This window comes from Saimiri boliviensis, chromosome 4, assembly GCF_048565385.1.
Source record: "Saimiri boliviensis isolate mSaiBol1 chromosome 4, mSaiBol1.pri, whole genome shotgun sequence".
Classification (NCBI taxonomy): Eukaryota; Metazoa; Chordata; class Mammalia; order Primates; family Cebidae; genus Saimiri; species Saimiri boliviensis.
The window spans coordinates 101,266,019-101,284,359 of NC_133452.1; the positions used below are offsets into that span (position 1 = coordinate 101,266,019).

General features: G+C 44.4%; 1 protein-coding gene across 7 annotated transcripts in view; it reads left to right on the forward strand.

The window, feature by feature from the left end:
* The window catches only part of C4H6orf89 (chromosome 4 C6orf89 homolog), a 44,396-nt gene that overhangs the window by 1,706 nt on the left and 24,349 nt on the right, over nucleotides 1–18,341 (forward strand). For 3 of the 7 annotated variants that reach the window (XM_074397985.1, XM_010334094.3, XM_003923218.4), the window contains exons 2-3: nucleotides 15,351–15,558; nucleotides 17,339–17,552. In XM_074397985.1, coding sequence (XP_074254086.1) covers nucleotides 15,351–15,558; nucleotides 17,339–17,552 — 422 coding nt within the window. Of the gene's footprint in view, nucleotides 1–13,953; nucleotides 14,132–14,215; nucleotides 14,340–14,993; nucleotides 15,124–15,350; nucleotides 15,559–17,338; nucleotides 17,553–18,341 lie in introns of all 7 variants that reach the window. The other 4 variants (XM_074397983.1, XM_010334097.3, XM_074397984.1 and 1 more) reach the window with 4 other exon arrangements.

Consider the following 18,341-nt stretch of genomic DNA (forward strand, 5'->3'; position numbering starts at 1 on the left):
ATTTGGACTTTATCTTTAAAAAAAAAAAAAGGAAAAAGACAGGGTGTCACTCTGTCACCCAGGTTGGAGTGCAATGGCATGATTCTGGTTCACTGCAGCCTTGAACTCCTAGGCTCAAGCTACCCTCCCACCTCAGCCTCCCAGTGTTGGGATTATAGGCATGAGCCACCATGCTTGACTTGGAACTTTATCTTAAAATGATTGTTATTAGGTATTTAATTTCTGTGGTTATTGGAATAAATGTGTTACGTCATTTTATAATTCTCTTAAAAACACTGTGGGGTAGGCATAAATCATCCTCATTTTATGCATGAAAACTCTTAAGTCTTAGAGAGGATAAGTAGTGTCATGGCCGCACAGTAAGTGGAAAAAAATCTAGAATTTGCATCCAACTTTTTCCAACTCCAGTACCTGTGTTCTTAGTCACCATGCTAAAGTGCTCCAGCAGAGGATGGGGAGTCTTGGAAGGTGCTTAACATGAACCAATTTGTGTTTCAAAAAAAAAAAAAAAATAGCTGGCCGAGTGTGGTGTCTCATGCTTGTAATACCAGCACTTTGGGAGGCTAAGGTGGGCCGATCACCTGAAGTCAGGAGTTCGAGACCAGCCTGGCCAACATGGTGAAACCCAGTGTCTACCAAAAAATACAAAAATTAGCTGGGTGTGGTGGCATGCACCTGTAGTCCCAGCTACTTGGGAAGCTGAGGCACGAGCATCACTTGAAGTTGGGAGTATCACTTGAAGCAGTGAGCTGAGATCATATCACTGCACTCCAGCCTGGGTGAAGAGTGAGACCGTGTCTCAAAAAATAAAAACAAAAATAAAAAACTGGACAAGGCAGAGGATGGATTGGGGAAGAAGAGAACTGGAAGAATAGGGATTAACTACATCTTTGTGATGGTCCATAGGAGAGATGTTGAGGGCCTTAACTGTGCCGTTACTGTAGAGGTAGAGAGGAGGGGATGAATGTGAGAATTACATAGGAGGCTGAATCAAGAGGACTTAGTGGTAGTTTCATTGGTGAGAATGAGGTGGGAGAGGAACAGTTTTTAAATTTGGAGGATTAGTGTTTCCATTAAGAAAAGGAGTGCAGTAGGAGGAATGGACTGAAGGGGAAAAACAGTAAATTCAGTAATAGACACATTACATACAGGGAGCTTTGGGAAACTTGGATCGCCGTGTCTGTAGGCAGCTGGATAAATGAGTCTGGAACCCTGGAGAGCGTTCTAGACTGGAGAAGGGATTTAGGAATCACTAATAGCTGATGATCAAAGCGTTGGGGGGAATAAGAAGGTCAAGGACAACTGTGGTGGTTACCAGCATTTGGGAAGGGCACTGGAGAATTATGTTAAGGTTTGAGAATACTTCAGGGAGATAGATAATGGGGTGACAACAGCAGCTGCTGCAGAGGGGTCAGATAAGGTAATAACTGAAAAAAAAAATCCTTTGAACTTGAGGTTTAGAAAGCCATCTGTGGCCTCAGTGAAAGCAGTATTGGTGGAATGAGGGGGCAGAAATATGATTTCAACCGGTTAAGGTTAATAAACGAATGGAGACCTGAGAAACAAGAAAGTGAGTGACTTTCTCTCCTTTCTCTCCCCAACCCCCAAAGGAGCCTACCTCTGTAGGGAGGCAGGGAGAGAGTACCAGAAACTTAGAAAGGAAGGATTATGGCATTTTTCCAGTAGTGAAAATGGAAGCAGAGGTAAGCTTAAAAATGTGGAGATACCTGCTTCATGTATGTCAGTATCCTAAAAGGCCAAAAAAAAGTGCTGGAAGACTTGCTCTGGATTTCAGCAGATGAAAGAGAGTGGCAGCCAAATTCAATGTGTGGTCATTGGTTAGAGCCTGGATTTTTAAGTAGCTATATGGTCTTTTTTTTTTTTTTTTTTTTTTTTCTAATTTGATAGTTAAGGAAATTTGGCTATAGACTGAATATTAGATAATACTGAGATAATTACTCATTTTAATGGATATGGTAACAATGGCAGTGGTTATACAGAATAAGTCGTTATTCTTAGGAGATGCATGTTGAAATACTTAGAAATGATTTCATAATGTGTTGCAAGTAACTTTCAAGTAGTTCTGTAAAAGCAGAGAGAAAGAAAATATAGCCAAATGTAAACAACTGGTGAATCTAAGTGAAGGATATACCGATGTTCATTGTATTATTTTTGTACAAAAAACTGTATGTACTTAATGTATACAACTTGATGAATTTGGAGATAAGTATACCCCTGTGAAACCATCACCACAATCCGTGCCGTTAACCTACCCATCGCGTCAAAGTTTCCTCCTGCCTTCTCTTTTTTTTTTTTTTTTGAGACGGAGTTTCGCTCTTGTTACCCAGGCTGGAGTGCAATGACGCGATCTCGGCTCACCGCAACCTCCGCCACCTGGGTTCAGGCAATTCTCCTGCCTCAGCCTCCTGAGTAGCTGGGATTACAGGCACGCGCCACCATGCCCAGCTAATTTTTTGTATTTTTAGTAGAGACGGGGTTTCACCATGTTGACCAGGATGGTCTCGATCTCTCGACCTCGTGATCCACCCGCCTCGGCCTCCCAAAGTGCTGGGATTACAGGCTTGAGCCACCGCGCCCGGCTTCCTCCTGCCTTCTTATTTATTATTATTATCAGTAAGAACACTTAATATGAGACCTACCTTCTTAGCACATTGTTAAATATACAATACAGTATTGTTAACTCCAGGCACTGTGTTGTACAGTGAGTGTCTAGGAATTACTCATCTTGTATAACTGAAACTTTGTATTCTTTGCCCTGTTTCTTTCTGCCTGCAGCCTCCGGCAACCACCATTCTGTTCTTTGCTTCTATGTGTTTAGCTATTTTAGATTAATCATACAAGTGATATCACGTAGAAATGTGAGGTTGACTGAAAGGATGGAGAGGCAGACCCAGGGTCAGGTTTAGCAACTTTATTTCAACCTGCCAGGCCGGCTGCCTCACTACAGGCAGTGAAGGCAGCAGCCAGGCTTACAGACTATGGGGGTTTGCAGGTAGCCTGGTGCTAGTCTAAGAAAAAACACATTTTGGTTCTTAGGTGCTAACATTCTGCTTAACTGGGTCACCATCCTACATCCTGGAACCCAGGTGCCCTGTTTGCAAGACTTGAGGCTGTTTTTGTTGTGAGCTTCGCTTAGCAGGGGAGAACGGGAAGGGGGTCTATGGGCTTGCCTTGCTGTGACCCTAACATTCCAGCCTTTTGTTATATATATATAAAAGAAAGGGAGAAGGGGCACAGTTTTTTGTTTCTAGCTGCTTCATGCTGAGTAGGGACACTGGTTGGGGTGAGGCTGGCTTGCAACTTGGTAGTCCTGGAGCACCATTATGTTTTGTATTATGTCATGGGTAAAAGCTTGCAATTGATCCTGCAAAAACTGGGTGAAAAGATGTAAGGGGCAAGGGCCAAAGACCAAAAAGAGGAGGAGGATTATAGCAGGGCCGAGCAGGGGAAGCAGCCAAGGGGCCCCGGAGCTGAGAGACCAGCTGGGCCAGGAGGGCCAGGAGGGCCGGGCAGGAGAATTGTGGGGTTTTTTGTTTGTTTGTTTGTTTGTTTTTTTTTGGGGGGGGGGGTTGGTCTTTGAGCCTTTTGATAGTATTTTGTACTAACCTAGATTTACCGAGGTAGAAATAGCATTGTTTATTTTAAAAGAAGCACAGGCTTCCTTTTTTCAGCAGTGAGGTCTGGGCCGCCGCAGTTTTTGTAGAGTGACTGATGCTAAAGAGTCTAGTTGGTTTTGGAGGTGAGTGAGTTTGCTCTCTCTCTGTGTGTGTGTGTGTGTGTGTGTGTGTGCATGTGTGTGTGTGTGACAATTGGAAGTTTTGGAAGAGTGACTGGAAATATGACTGAGGTTTTTTGGCTTCCTGCTTTTAACCTGACACTAGTCATGACTCCAAGGGTTACTACTAAGAGAATGGACTGTATTGTTGTTTGGGGGCATGTAGTGTAGCAGGGACAGGGAGTTTTTGGTTTGGAGGGACAAGGTTAGTTGGTTTTGGGGGTAAGGTAGGCTAGGGTGTAAGTACCTGTTCAGTTGGTAGGGAGGCAGAAGTAGGTTGCGGATCCGCAGAGGAAGAGGATGCTTGCGGTGTTAATGTAAAGAGACAATTGGATTGAGAATAGGTGTTGGAGTGTGTAGGTTCCTTGTTTGGAGGGACTTGGTCCAGCTTTAGTCACCTAGAGTGAGGAGTGGAGAGAGACCCCTTTGAGAGCTCCTGTCTGGGGAAGGGGTTTCCATGTTTGAGAGGCAGAAGGGGAGTTAATGCAGAGGGGCTAGGTAAAGAGGCGGTTAGCTTCAGGGGAAACTGAATAGTTTACTTGGAGTGAGATATGGGAAGAGGAATGGGAGATGGTTTGAGTTGAGCCACAGGTGGAGGGGGGAATGGTGCCTACGTGTATGTGTGCATTGGAAGAGGTGACACCTAAGGGGGCTTGGCCAAGTTTTGTGGTGTGGAGGGTCATAGGACTTCGGATAGCAGGGTGAGGGAGTTTTGTGTGGTCGTAATTGTCAGTATATGCAGAGAGAAGTTAGCTCTGGTAGTGAAGGCAGTGGGATAGTTTCTAGTGAGCATGTGGGATTTGTCTACAAAGGCAGAGCGCTTTTGGGCGGTGTATGAGAAGTTAATGGGAATATGGTCCCAGGGCTGAGAAATTGGGATGGCTGAGTAGGCAGTAGAGGAAAGGGAAAACATGTTTAGCAACAGGAAGCAAGTGTAGAGCTGGGGCGCAACAGCAAGGAGTAAGGGAGACCAGGAGAGCGTTTGAGGCTTGTGGAAGTGAGAAGGGACTGGGAGAGAGCAGAGGCGGTGGGGCTGGTAAGAGCGTCAGGAACTTGAGGAAGAACTGGAGTCTGTGTCTGGGGGAAGGAGAGATGGTAGGGGTTGTACGCAGAGGTGGCCGTTTTTAGAGGTGGCTCATGGGGTGGCTGATAGAGTCCTGTGGATACTTAAACTCTCCTTGCAGATAGCAAGGCAAAGGTGAGTTAAGATCTTTTGTCATGTGGCAATGGGGAGAGAGGAGAGAACTTTTAATATTTTGTGTGCTATGGGGAGAGGCTGTTTTTTTTTTTTTTTAGCTGATGTGTAGGGATAGGAGGAGAGCGGAGGGCCCCTTGAGAGGAAGTGACAGAGCATGCACGACAGCTTGAGGTTCTGTTTTTTAGCGAGGGAACCAGGTGCAGGGAATAGAAGTAAGGGCAAAGGAGAAACTACAGGGGCGTGCACCGATACGGAAGGATTGGTGAAGAGATGTTAGACTTTCTTTGATTCGTTCTTGAGGGATGCTTTTTCAGTGGGGGAATACTGAGGTTGGATTGTGGGGGTGGCGAGGAGGAGAGGGGCAGGGGCAGAGGAAAAGGAGGCTTTTTTGTGCCTTGTTGGCCTTTCTGTTTACTTTTCAGATTTTACTCGCTTCTGTTCGGTGGTTTTGGCAGTGTATAACTCCTGCCTTAGCCGGGAGGTGTGCAGCTTGCAGGAGCTGGTAAATAAGCAGACCGGTAGTGCTGGGGGTTCCTGCCTAGACGGGGGTAGGACAGGGAGGCATGATAAGGAAAGAGTGTGAGAAAATGGCGTTAAATAAGGAACAAGTAAGGAGTCCGGTGGCCTGTGGACGTGAGAGGAGTCTGTCAGCCTCCACAGCTGAGACCTGTGAGGGACGAGTTGGTCCTGAAAATTTAGGAAAAGCTGAGTAGGTGGCCTTGGTATTGATTAAAAAGAGATTGGCTTACCTGCTGCTCACAGACTTACCCTGGGCTCCGATACAGTGATGGCGGATGGTGCCGGGGGCTCTGGGCCCCGTCAGTTTTCAATGGTTAAGCCAAGGAGCTGTGGGAGTGCAAGTGATTCTTCACCTTTTGTTTTGGTGATGAAGTTGCAGGTTGGACGTACAGGCTTTTCTGTCTGCCTGTTGAGGGGACAGTTAGATTTCCAGTGGCCTGTCTGCTGGCAGATGGGGCAAGGGCTCTTTGGCGCCCGTGATTGGGACATGCCCGCACCGAATGGCTTTCCTTGCTGCACTTGAAACATGCCCTCGGAGGCGAACTGCTGTGGGGTCTTTTGTGCCCATGGATGCCATGGCCAGGCTGTTTAGGTTGGTGAATGGCTGCTGCTAGAAGCTGGTACTTAGCACCATCTCTTTGGGCCTTGTCTGTTTTACTTTGTTCATCCCTGTTGTTGAAGACCTTGAAGGCCAGGTTAAGGTGGCCTTGTTGTGGGATTTGAGGACCATCTTTAGCCTTTTTAAGTTTGTGCCGGATATCTGGAGCAGACTGGGAGATAAAATGAGTGTTAAGAACTATGGTGCCTTTTCGGCTGGGCACAGTGGCTCATGCCTATAATCCTAGCATTTTGGGAGGCCGAGGTGGGCGGCTCATGAGGTCAGGAGTTCGAGACCGGCCTGACCAACATGGTGAAACCCCATCTCTAAAAAAATGGAAAAAGAACTATGGTGCCTTTTTGAGGGCAGGATTAGCACGGGTGTATTTTCTGGAAGGCCTCTGTAAGGCAGAAAATAACTGGGCAGGATTTTTGTCTGCCTTTGGGGAAATTTTGAGTTTTAAACAAAATACACAGCTCTGTTAAGGCCTGCAATAAAGCAAGTAATTATATGGTTACAAGATTCCTGGCCAGGATCTGTAGGCTAATATTCCCAGGCCAGTTCCTCTCGGGGGCAGCAGCGGCCCCTCCGGGTTTAGTAGGGTCCTGTCGATGAAGGGCATCAGCATGTGCCTGTGCCACAAAGCCACACTCTTTTCTTCTCTTTGGGGAGGAGAGGATAATACAGAGATTATGCCAGGAAGTTTATAAGCCTGGGTAAGATATTTAAATTCTTTGAGGTAAGTGTCTGGATTGGAGAAGAAGGACCCAAGGTGCTTTTTAATTTGGGAGAGATCGGATAGAGAGAAGGGGACATGGACATGGACTCTGCCTTCCATCCCCGCCACTTCATGAAGGGGGAGTAAGGGAGCTGGCTGTGGGGGATGCTGGGTCCGAGAGTGGGTGTGGGGTGGAAATGGAGAGGAGGTGGAGTTGGAAGCTGAGGGTGGGGGATTGGATTGAAGAGGGGAGGGGACAAGGGAATAGCTGGAGCTGGGGTGTAAGGCGGAGGTTCAGGGTGTCCTAATGGAGGCTTGGGCATTGGCGGAGAGGGGGGAAGGCAGCTGGGTTGAAAGAGAATGCATCATCCATCCGGGCCGTGGGAGGGGTTCAGGTGGGTTTCGAGCGGGTGCAGAGGATTTGGAAAGGAGCAGGACTGACAGAGAGAGGAGGGGTTGCAGAGGGCAAAGGAAGCCTGAACATGGGGAACCTCAGACCATTTACCATTGCAGTGGCGGAAATGGTCAAGGGCCCTCCCGGAGAATGTTGAAATGGAAAATGCCATGATCTCTAATGACCAGCGATGATGAGCATTTTTTCACATGTTTGTTGGATGAACCTGGAAACCATCATTCTCAGCAAGCCGACACAAGAACAGAAAATCAAACACCGCATGTTCTCACTCACAGGAGGGTGATGAACAATGAGAACACGTGGACACAGGGAGGGGAGCATCACACACTGGGGTCTGTAGTGGGGAACGAGGCGGGGGACGGTGGGGGGTGGGGAGTTGGGGAGGGATAACATGGGGAGGAATGCCAGATATAGGTGATGGGGAGGAAGGTAGCAAACCACACTGCCATGTGTGTACCTATGCAATAATCTTGCATGTTCTTCACATGTACCCCAAAACCTAAAATGCAATAAAATATATTTTTTTTTAAAAAAAGGGAAAGAAAATACCATTATCAGCCTACTGAGAACCGTTGTATAATTTATACCGGGGCTAGGCTGTATTGCAATAGAAAATTAGTTTTTTTGGCCTGACTTCAGACCGGAGGCCAAGGGTGTCTAGATTTTGGAGGAGGCATCCTAAGTTCTGGGGGGTGGGTAGTTTTAGACGGAACGGACTGTCTGGACCCCATGTTGAAAGGCCGGAAGAGGAGGAGGCTGCTGAGGAGAAGGAAGACAGGAGAGAGTGTCCTTTGCCCTATATCCTTCACCTAAGACAGTGAATTTGGAATAGTAGCTGTCGAATTAGGTATCCCAAGACTACAGGACACTGGGCCCTGGGGCCAGAAGGGTGTCTTCAGCTCAGCCCAGTACTGGGACTTTTGGACAGAAAACAACAGTTGAGGAACCCGCACGGAGGCAAATCTCTATTCAACTCACCAGCCGGGAGGTGATGATTTGGATGCTAACCGCAGTTGGCAATGGAGGTCTGGGGTTTCCCTCCTGGGCCTGGAAAAGGGTTCGTGATGGGGGGCTAGCTGCAGGAGCAGGAAAAGAGAGAGAGAAAGAGCAGCTAGCACCTACTCCTGTCCCAGGTTTTGGCACCAAAATGTGAGGTTGACCGAAAGGATAGAGAGGCAGCCCCAGGGTCGAGTTTATTTCATTTCAACCTGCCAGGCTGGCTGCCTTACCACAGGCAGTGAAGGCAGCAGCCTGGCTTACAGACCATCAGGGTTACATAGGGGGTTTGCAGGTAGCCTGGTGCTAGTCTTAAGAAAAACCACCTTTTGGTTCTTAGGTGCTAACCTTCTGCTGAATTCTACATCCTGGAACCCAGGTGCCCTGTTTGCAAGGCTTGAGGTTGTTTTTGTTGTGAGCTTAGCTTAGCAGGGGAGAATAGGGAAGGGGTCTATGGGCTTGCCTTGCTGTGACCCTAACAGTATCATGTAGTATTTATCCTTCTGTGTCTGGCTTATTTCACTTAGCATAACGTCTTCCAGGTCCATCCTGTTACAAATGACAGGATTTCTTTCTTTTTTAAGGCTGAATAATATTCCATTGTGTGTATATAGTACATTTTATTTTCATTATTTTTAAAATTTTTTTTGAGACAGAGTCTCACTCTGTTGTCCAGGCTGGAGTGCCATGGTGTGATCTCTGCTCATTGCAACCTCCACCTCCCGGGTTCAAGCGATTCTTGTGCCTCAGCCTCCCAAGTAGTTGGGATTACAGGCGTGCACCACCATGCCTGGCTAATATTTGTGTTTTAGTAGAGAGAAGGTTTTGCCATGTTGTCCAGGCTGATCTCGAACTCCTGGCCTCAAGTGATCCGTGATCCGCCCACCTCAGCCTCCCAAAGCACTGGGATTACAAGAGTGAGCCACTGTGCCCTGTCTGTACCTTGATTGTAGATTTTCAGCATTCATTGTAGTTTTAGGTTATACTCTTTTAAATCATAGTCATCATTTTGGTGTTTTATCAATTATTTTTCCTTTTAATTGATATTTGTTTCTTTGTAATGGTTTTTATGATAATCTAAGGAACACTTCTTTACTAGAACGTATCTTCCATTAACGGGAATCACTGGATAAAATAGAATGGAAGATATTCATAACACTAAAGAATGGATACTATACTACATAGGTAGTGTAACATTAAAGAAGCAAGGAAGGGAAAAAGAAAATGTAACTTACTTTTGATATAGCTCCTAGTGTTGAAGATTGGGACGTATCTCGATGGACTTTTGAAACTTACTTTGGAACTGTACTGTTTCCCGTTTTGTGCTTTAACTAGATGAATCCGTTTTCTATCTTAGAGTTGCCTCGCTGGCATAGCTCTTCAGAAAACAGTACCTCCAGGGTAATGGCATATCAGCGTTCAGGACTTACTTGTATCTATAAAGGAGTTAGTTCTCTGTTAAACAGGGCAAAAGAGAAGTTTACATTTCTCTTAACCTGTTTTCGGCTTTAAACAAATATTTGTATTGGTAAGTTCTATCAGAGTTTTTCTGTCAGATATGCCTCTACCCTGTTTCTTCATAGATTGAGACCCAGAAGGAATTGCGGAGAACATCTCATCAGAGCTCTCAATTGTCTCCTCCGATTTCTGAAGTACTCCAGAAGTGAAACAACTCCGTGGCTTACCTCCCAGAGGCCTCTCTTGGAAGCAAGGTTTCTTGACCTCGTTTTGAGGAGGGATGGGAGGAGGCTTTCCTGTGCATTGCAGGATATTTAGTTTTTATCCACTAAATGCTAGTAATACTCCTCCAGTTTGTTGATTTTTTTATTGTTTTTTTTAGAGAGATAGAGCCTCCCTATGTTGCCCAGGCTGGAATACAGTTGCTGTTTGCAGGCGTGATCATAACTCACTGCAGCCTCTAACTGCTGGCGTCAAGTGATCCTCCTGCCTCAGCCTCCCAAGTAGCTGGGACTATAGGCGGGTACCGCTATGCCCAACTCCTCTCCACATTCAGACATTGCCAGATGTCCCCTTTGGGGCAGAATTACCCTAATTGAGAACTGTTGTTCTAAAGTAGTGTCTCTTAGTTGGGGAGTATGCCTTTAATCAGCAGAGAAGAGGCTTGAAAACTTCTGCACCTGGCCTCCACTCCTAACAGTTTTGGCAACGTAGTGTATCTGAGGTGGTGCATGAAACTTTGATCTTTATTTATTTATTTATTTGGAGACAGAGTCTTGCTCTGCCACCCAGGCTGGAGTGCAGTGGTGTGATTCCCCTGCCTCAGCCTCCCAAGTAACTGGGTCCACAGGCACACACTGCCATCAGCTAATCTTTTGTATTTTAGTAGAGGTGGGGTTTCACTGTGTTGCCCAGGCTGGTCTTGAATTCCTGAGCTCAGGCAATCTAACCCACCTTGGCCTCCCAAAGTGGTAGGATTACAGGCGTGAGCCACTGCACCCGGCAATATTTGGATCTTTTAAACTCCACTAGTTATCCTGCCTGTGCCCTTGCAGGTCTGTGCCACCGTTAGAATCAAGCTCACTCTTCAGAACTTCCCTCTGTGGCAAAGCTTACTTCTGCCAGAGTTGGAACTACTTTCTGCAGGAAGATGGATCACCATCAAGCCTCAGCTGATTTCATCAAACCTCTCATGCTTGATGCATAGCAGTGACCTTGTGTTTGATTTTTTTTTTTTAAAGACATGAGATATTGTGTTATTTAATTACCATCACATCCAACCAAATGCCAATAGTGTCCCTCTAGTGAGACAATAAAAAATGTCTCCAGGCATCCCTGGTGGCAGAATCTTTTCCAGTTTAGGACTACTGATATAACCAAAGCCAAAAAGAGGGCTCATCATCAAAATCCACAGGTGTTCCTAGAAATGTTACCAAGTTGTAATAGCAACTTGTAATTACCTTTCTGATAACTTGAGAAATGTGTCACAATCTCTGGGAAGAAGGATACATGGGTTGCAAAAATATATTCAGTGTTGTAATATCATTCTAACTTGAATTACCCAACAAGAAAAAAAACCTATTTTTTTTTTTGTGATACAAACTGAGAGTTGAATAAGATTTTTATGTGTATCGAAAGGGCTTACAGGCCAGGCCCAGTAGCTCATGCCTGTAATCTCAGCACTTTGGGAGGCCAAGGTGAGTGGATCACTTGAGGACAGGTGGAGAAGAGTAATGTATTTAAATAAATATTATTCCTACTACTTGCTTTCATAGAATATTTTCGTTAATTTAAACAGGAAAATGCCATCTCAGAATCACTGGTCACAAAACCAAGATGTGAAAAATACTGTAATAAGTTACCACTTTATTTGCAGGAATCATTGTAGTCAATCATTTTCCAGTTCTCGGCTGCGCAGCTGTGATCAAGGGACATGTGGTTTCCGAACTGCCAGCTCAGAATAGGAAAATACGTGGTAAGGGAGGCAGCATGAACCAACCCAACCCTGGCAAGTTACGAAACCTTTCCAAGCCTTGAATGTCTATGAAATGGGATTGAACACAGTTACCTCATGGGATCACAGTGGTGATTCCTAAGATAATGTTTCTAGAGTGTTTAGCAAGGCATCTGGCATATAGGGTGGGAACAGGAATAGGAATGCAATTGAACATGAGTCTTTCCTGCAGTGTTCCTACATTCTTAGAATTTTAGAACGAGATTCTAAAGACTTTGTGGTCCAATCCTTTTATTTTTAGGATGCAGAAATAGACCAAGTAATTTAAGCAAAATCATTTCACTAGCAATTGGCAAAGGTTGTCTTCAAGTCCAATGCTGTTCCATTTTTCCAGCTGTAGTATTTGAATACAACTCTACGGAGAACCAAAACATCATTCGTGTGGCAAATCATACCTTGCATCTTCCCTGTAATGCCACGGTCATGCATTGCTGCCCATCTCTGTCTCATTTTGTGCCCGATGATGTTCCTTAGAAGTGACTGTGAGAATTTTGAGATTACAAAATTGATACAGGAAATCTTTAGGAAATACAAAAATCACACAAAAAATAAAAATCAGCTGTGATTTCATCTTCCAGAGATCATCTACTTCTGACTTATTTTTAATTGGAAATGCTGCATCTTAATTTCTGAGGTTTTTTTTGTGTTATTGTTAGTATGGCTCTTAATACTTTGTAATCCATCCTCCTGGCTGCTAATCAAAAACGGCTTAGTGAAACGAATGTGAGGTCCAGATGAGGCTCAGGTGGCAACCGACTGGGTGGTCTCAGATAAGTCACTTCCCATCTGAAAACCTACTTTATATCTCTATAGATTTACCTATTTCTTACGGGGAGGTTTATTAAAAAGGTATTAAAAAAAAAGATTTGCCTATTTCTGACTTCTCACCTAAATGCGGTAATATAATCTGTAGTCTTTTGTGACTGTCTTCTTTCAGCTAGCATAATGTTTTCAAGGGTTCATCCGTATTGTATCATATATCAGTACTGCATTCCTTTTTATCGTCCAGTAATTTTGCATTATATGAATCTACCACATTGTAATTATCCTTTCATCAGTTCATGGACATTTGGATTGCTTCCATTTTGGGACTATTATGAATAATGTTGCTATTAACATTTGTGCACAAGTTTTTGTGTGGACGTATGTTTTCGGTTCTCTTAGGTACCTACATAGGGGTGGAACTGCTGGGTCATATGATAATTATCTTTAACTTTTTGGGGAACTGCCAAACTGTTTTCCACAGTGACTGTACCATTTTATATTCCTACCAGTGGTCTACAAGAGTTTCAGTTCCTCCATGTCCTTGCCAACACTTTTTATCTGACTTCTTGATTGTAGCTATCCCAGTGGATGTGAAATGGTATCTCATTGTGATGTTGATCTGCATTTTTCTGATAGTTAATAATGCTGAGTATTCTTTTGTGTGTGTTTATTGGTCATTTGTATATCATTTTTGAGATGGAGTCTCACTCTGTTACCCAGGCTGGAGTGCAGTGGTGTAATCTCGGCTCATTGCAACCTCTGCCTCCAAGGTTTAAGTGACTCCATCTCAAAAAAAGAAAGATCCAGCTTCATTCTTTCATGTGTGGATATCGAGTTGTCCTAGCATCATGTATTGAAAATAATACATTAAAAAAATATACAGTTGTCCTTTGGTAGATGTGGGGTATTGGTTCCAGGATCTCCACAAACACTCAAATCGTTGCAGATTCAAATTTCACAGTTGGTTCTGCAGAATCTGTTTATACAAAAAGTCATACCTCTGTATATGTATACGTAGTTTTTGCATCCTGAAAATATTGTGTTTTCGATCCTGGGTTGGTTGAAAAAAATCAGCTTTTAAGTGGACCCACACAGTTCAAACCCATGTTGTTCAAGTCTCAACTGTAGTTTGTACCATCCTTTTATCTGAATGTAGGGGGCATAGTGTGGTGGGTTCTTCTCTCCTTCCCCCAGTTCCTTCAAGTCTAGATTACATGCCTTTTAACCCACCATTTGAAGTCTTCTGATTCTGATTTAATTGGTCTGAGTTGAGGCCCAAGTATGAGCATTTATTAAATACTCTCTAGGTGATTCTCATGGGCAAGCCACATTAAGACCTAATGAACTAAACACTTAGTAGTCATAAAAAGGGCCAAACAGGAGGGATTGGGAGGCACACTGCTGGAGGAGGAGATGTGCTGGTTGGTGTGTGCTGGGTCGTGTTGGAACAACATGACTGTGTCCTCCATCCTACAGGTGGCAGCATCTCCTTACTGAGAGGATACACGTGTACTGTGTCGGTGCTTTTTGAGGCTAGAGGCATTGTAGGAATGAAGTATGTGATATAAAAGGACCCTCTGTATTAAAAAAAAAAAAAAAAAAAAAAAAGCCCAGTGGAAGAGAGCATAAACCCTAAGAAGCACTTCTTCCTCCTGTAAGTGAAGAAAAATACTGTTTTATAACATAAGCACTTTTAAAAATAACTATTTAATTATTTTATCGTATTTTATTTCTCTAGAAATGGGATCTCTTTCTGTCTCCCAGGCTGGAGTGCAGTAGTGTGATCATAGCTCACTGCAGCTTTAAACTCCTGGGCTCAAGCAGTCCTCCTACCTCAGCCTCCCAAGTAGCTGGGACTACAGGTGTGTGCCACCAGCCCAAGCTGATTTTTAAAATTTTTCTTTTCTTTTTTTTGTAGAGGCGAGATCTCATTATATTGCCCAGCCTGGTCTTAAACTCCAGGTCTCAAGCGATCCTCCTGCCCTGGCCTTCCGAAGTGCTGGGATTACAGGCATGAGCTACTACGCCCAGCCTTGGAACTATTTAATTTTATTTTACAAATGGTACAGAGAGAAGTCTACTTTGCCCCATTACTTTTTACCTTTTGTTCTACGGGCATGATGAAACAATCTCGCTTTAAAATAACTATATAAGAACACAAATTGAAATTTAAAATTAAAAATCTTAGGTCTTTTGAGTATATAAAATAAAGATAATATGCCCTTTATTTTCTAAAAGTGTATTTGTAGAAAAGCATAAGGACTCCGGTTGCTCTAGAAGAAATTTTTTTTAAAAAGGAGAAAGAAAAGTATGAGGACTGCAAGCTGCATGCCATCGTTTTTGTGTTGTCTAAAATCTGTGCTCTGCCAAGAGCAAACTTTATCAGCCCATTGCTTTCAGTAAATCTCACCTTCAGTGATCAGCTCTTCCTCTTGTGTTGCTAGAAGTATATGGTATAATTGAAAAGAAATAATTGATCAACAACACTGTTCATAATCCATTTTTTTTTATTTTAGGAAATTACCAGTAGCAGCTCTCCTGGCATTGGTGTCAGAAATCTTTTTGGATGTCGTTAGCGCTTCAGGGTCCCATTAGGATATATTGTGCTCTAGACCAGTGCTCCTCAGTGCTTGGGAACTAGTGCAGGTCTGTACACTGTTCCTAGCCCACAGTTAACTAATCTTTTAAAACTTGTATGGCAGTTTGACATTGTCTCGGTGTATTCATTGTGTTTTATAAAAGTATTGGTCTGCAGAGGATTGAGGAAAACATAAAACCGGTCCTTCTCTCTAGATGGTCGTGTAGCTTTGAGGAGGAATTCCCTAAAGAAACCACCTTTCTTTTTACATTGATTTTCTCTCCGTCTCTCTCAGGGATTTTCTATTGGAAGACATGGATCTTGCCGCCAACGAGCTCAGCATTTATGACAAACTTGCAGAGACTGTTGATTTGGTGAGACAGACGGGCCATCAGTGTGGCATGTCAGAGAAGGCAATTGAAAAATTTATCAGACAGCTGCTGGAAAAGAATGAACCTCAGAGGGCACCGCCCCAGTATCCTCTCCTTATAGCCGTGTATAAGGTAAAAATGTGTCCTGAGTTGGTAATCACTTCGACAGAGCACAAATTCTTCAATATTCTTCACAGATACTGTTGTTGACTGATCCTACCACTGAGCCTTGGTTTTTCCATTAATAAATTGGCCTTTGCTCTTGTTACCATGTGTTACTAGGAAATTTGACTGTGTTGTTAAAGGTCCTAGATGAAAGCTGCGTATTTATGGTTATATTTGTGTATTCTTATTTATTTATTTAATTTTTATTATTATTTGTTTGGAGGGTGTGTGTGTGTGTGTGTGTGTGTGTGTGTTTGAGACGGAGTCTCGCTCTTGTTGCCCAGGCTGGAGTGTAATGCTGCAATCTCAGCTCACCGCAACCTCCACCTCCTGGGTTCTAGGAATTCTTCTGCCCCAGTTCTCCTGAGTAGCTAGGATTACAGTGACGCACCACCACACCCAGCCAATTTTGTGTTTTTAGTATTTCCACGTTGGTCAGGCTGGTCTTGGACTCCCAGCCTCAGGTGATCTGCCTGCCTCAGCCTCCCAAAGTGCTGAGATTGCGGGTGTGAGCCACCACACTCGGCCTTGGGGGATGTGTATGTGTGTGTGTGTGTGTGTGTGTGTGTGTGTGTATGTGTTTGAGACAGAGTCTCGCTCTGGTCCCCAGGCTGGAGTGCAGTGGCATGATCTCAGCTCACTGCAACCGCTGCCACCCAGGTTCAAATGATTCTCCTGCCTCAGCATCCCAGGCAGCTGGGATTACAGGCATGTACCACCACACCTGGCTAATTTTTATTTTTTGAGACCAGCCTGGCCAACATGGTAAAACCCTGTTGGCCAGGCTGGTCTGAAACTCACGACCTCAAGTGATCTGCCTGCCTCAGCTTCCCAAAGTGTTGGGATTACAGACGTGAACTACCACGACTGGCCAAATTTTTTATTTTTCAAGACAAGGTCATACTGTTGCCCAGGCTGGAGTGCAGTGGTACCATCATGGCTCACTGCAGCCTTGAATTCCCAGACTCAGTTGATGCTCCCATCTCAGCCTCCCAAGGACCTGGGACCACAGGCACGTGCCATCACATCTGGCTAATTTTTCTATTTTTTGTAGAGATGAGTTTTTTTCCATGTTGCCCAGGCTGGTCTCAAACTCCTGGTCTCAAGTGATCTGCCCACCACAGTCTCCCAAAGTGCTGGGGTTACAGGTGTGAGCCACTGCACCCAGCCTTTGTGTATTTATTTTATTTTATTTTTTTGAGACAGAGTTTAGCTCTTGTTGCCTAGGCAGGAGTGCAGTGGTGCTATCACGGCCCACTGCAACTTCGGCCTCCCAGGTTTAAGTAATTCTCCTGCCTCAGCCTTCCAAGTAGCTGGGGTTACAGGCATGCACCACCATGCCTGGCTAAATTTGTATTTTAGGTAGAGATGGGAATTTCACCATGTTGGTCAGGCTGGTCTCGAACTGCTGACCTCAGGTGATCCGCCTGCCTTGACCTTTCAAAGTGCTGGGATTCCAGGTGTGACCCACTGTGCCCGGCTCCTTTGTGTATTTTTAAATGGTGGACATAGCTTCCAATTATGTGGTAGCCGCTTGGTGAGCCTTGCAGTTCTCATAGTTCTCAATTTCTAAGTTCTTCTAGAAGTAACATTAAGTAGCTTGTTTATGAAAATGGATTAGTTCTTAAGGCACATTGGAAATAGCAGAAGTGGCCTTTTTTTTTTTTTTTTTTTTTTTTTTGGTCTTGGTTTTAAGGTATTTTGTTGGCTGCGATGATTATTAATGCCTTTTCTATCTTTCTTGCAGGTTCTCGCAACCTTGGGATTAATCATGCTCACTGCCTACTTTGTGATTCAACCTTTCAGCCCCTTAACACCCGAGCCAGTGCTTTCTGGAGCTCACACCTGGCGCTCACTCATTCGTCACATTAGGCTGATGTCCTTGCCCATCGCCAAGAAATACATGTCAGAAAATAAGGCAGTTCCTCTGCCTGGGGGTAATGAAGACAGACCCTTTCCAGGTAAAAGGCTACATTTACTACTTATTCGATATGGCTTTCTTGACAGTATATGATAGGAAAGAAAGTCACTTTTATTGATACCAAATGAGAGGCACCCTCCCTATATTGTCTCCTTTAATTCAGACCCCACTAAAATTCCATGAGATGGGGTTTATTTTTTATTTTTTATTTATTTATTTTTTTTTTTTGAGACGGAGTTTCGCTCTTGTTACCCAGGCTGGAGTGCAATGGCGCGATCTCGGCTCACTGCAACCTCCGCCTCCTGGGCTCAGGCAATTCTCCTGCCTCAGCCTCCTGAGTAGCTGGGATTACAGGCACGCGCCACCACGCCCAGCTAGTGTTTTGTATTTTTAGTAGAGACGGGGTTTCACCGTGTTGACCAGGATGGTCTCGATCTCTCGACCTTGTGATCCACGAGATGGGGTTTATTATCACCATTTTACAGATTAAGAAACCAAAGCTCAGAGGGATTAAGAAACTGGCTAGAGGAACATCTGGTAGAACCAAATTCAAACCCCCCAAGTTCCAGAATACACATGGAGGGGACGAGTGTGTTTGCCCATAAGGATTTGACTACATCTCACCCTTTTCTCTACTGTGATTCCTGTCTGTAATGCATATTTCATACATAGCTATTGGTTTGTTGAAAGCAACTGAGTTCAGCTGGCTTCTAAAGGTCCTCCAACCGTCCTTGGCCTTTGGGGCTAGGTTTTTGTCTAGGTATATCCCCCTCTCTCAGTTTAGTCCTTCTCTCTGTCGCAGCTCACTTAATTTAGTGCTCCAAAGTAT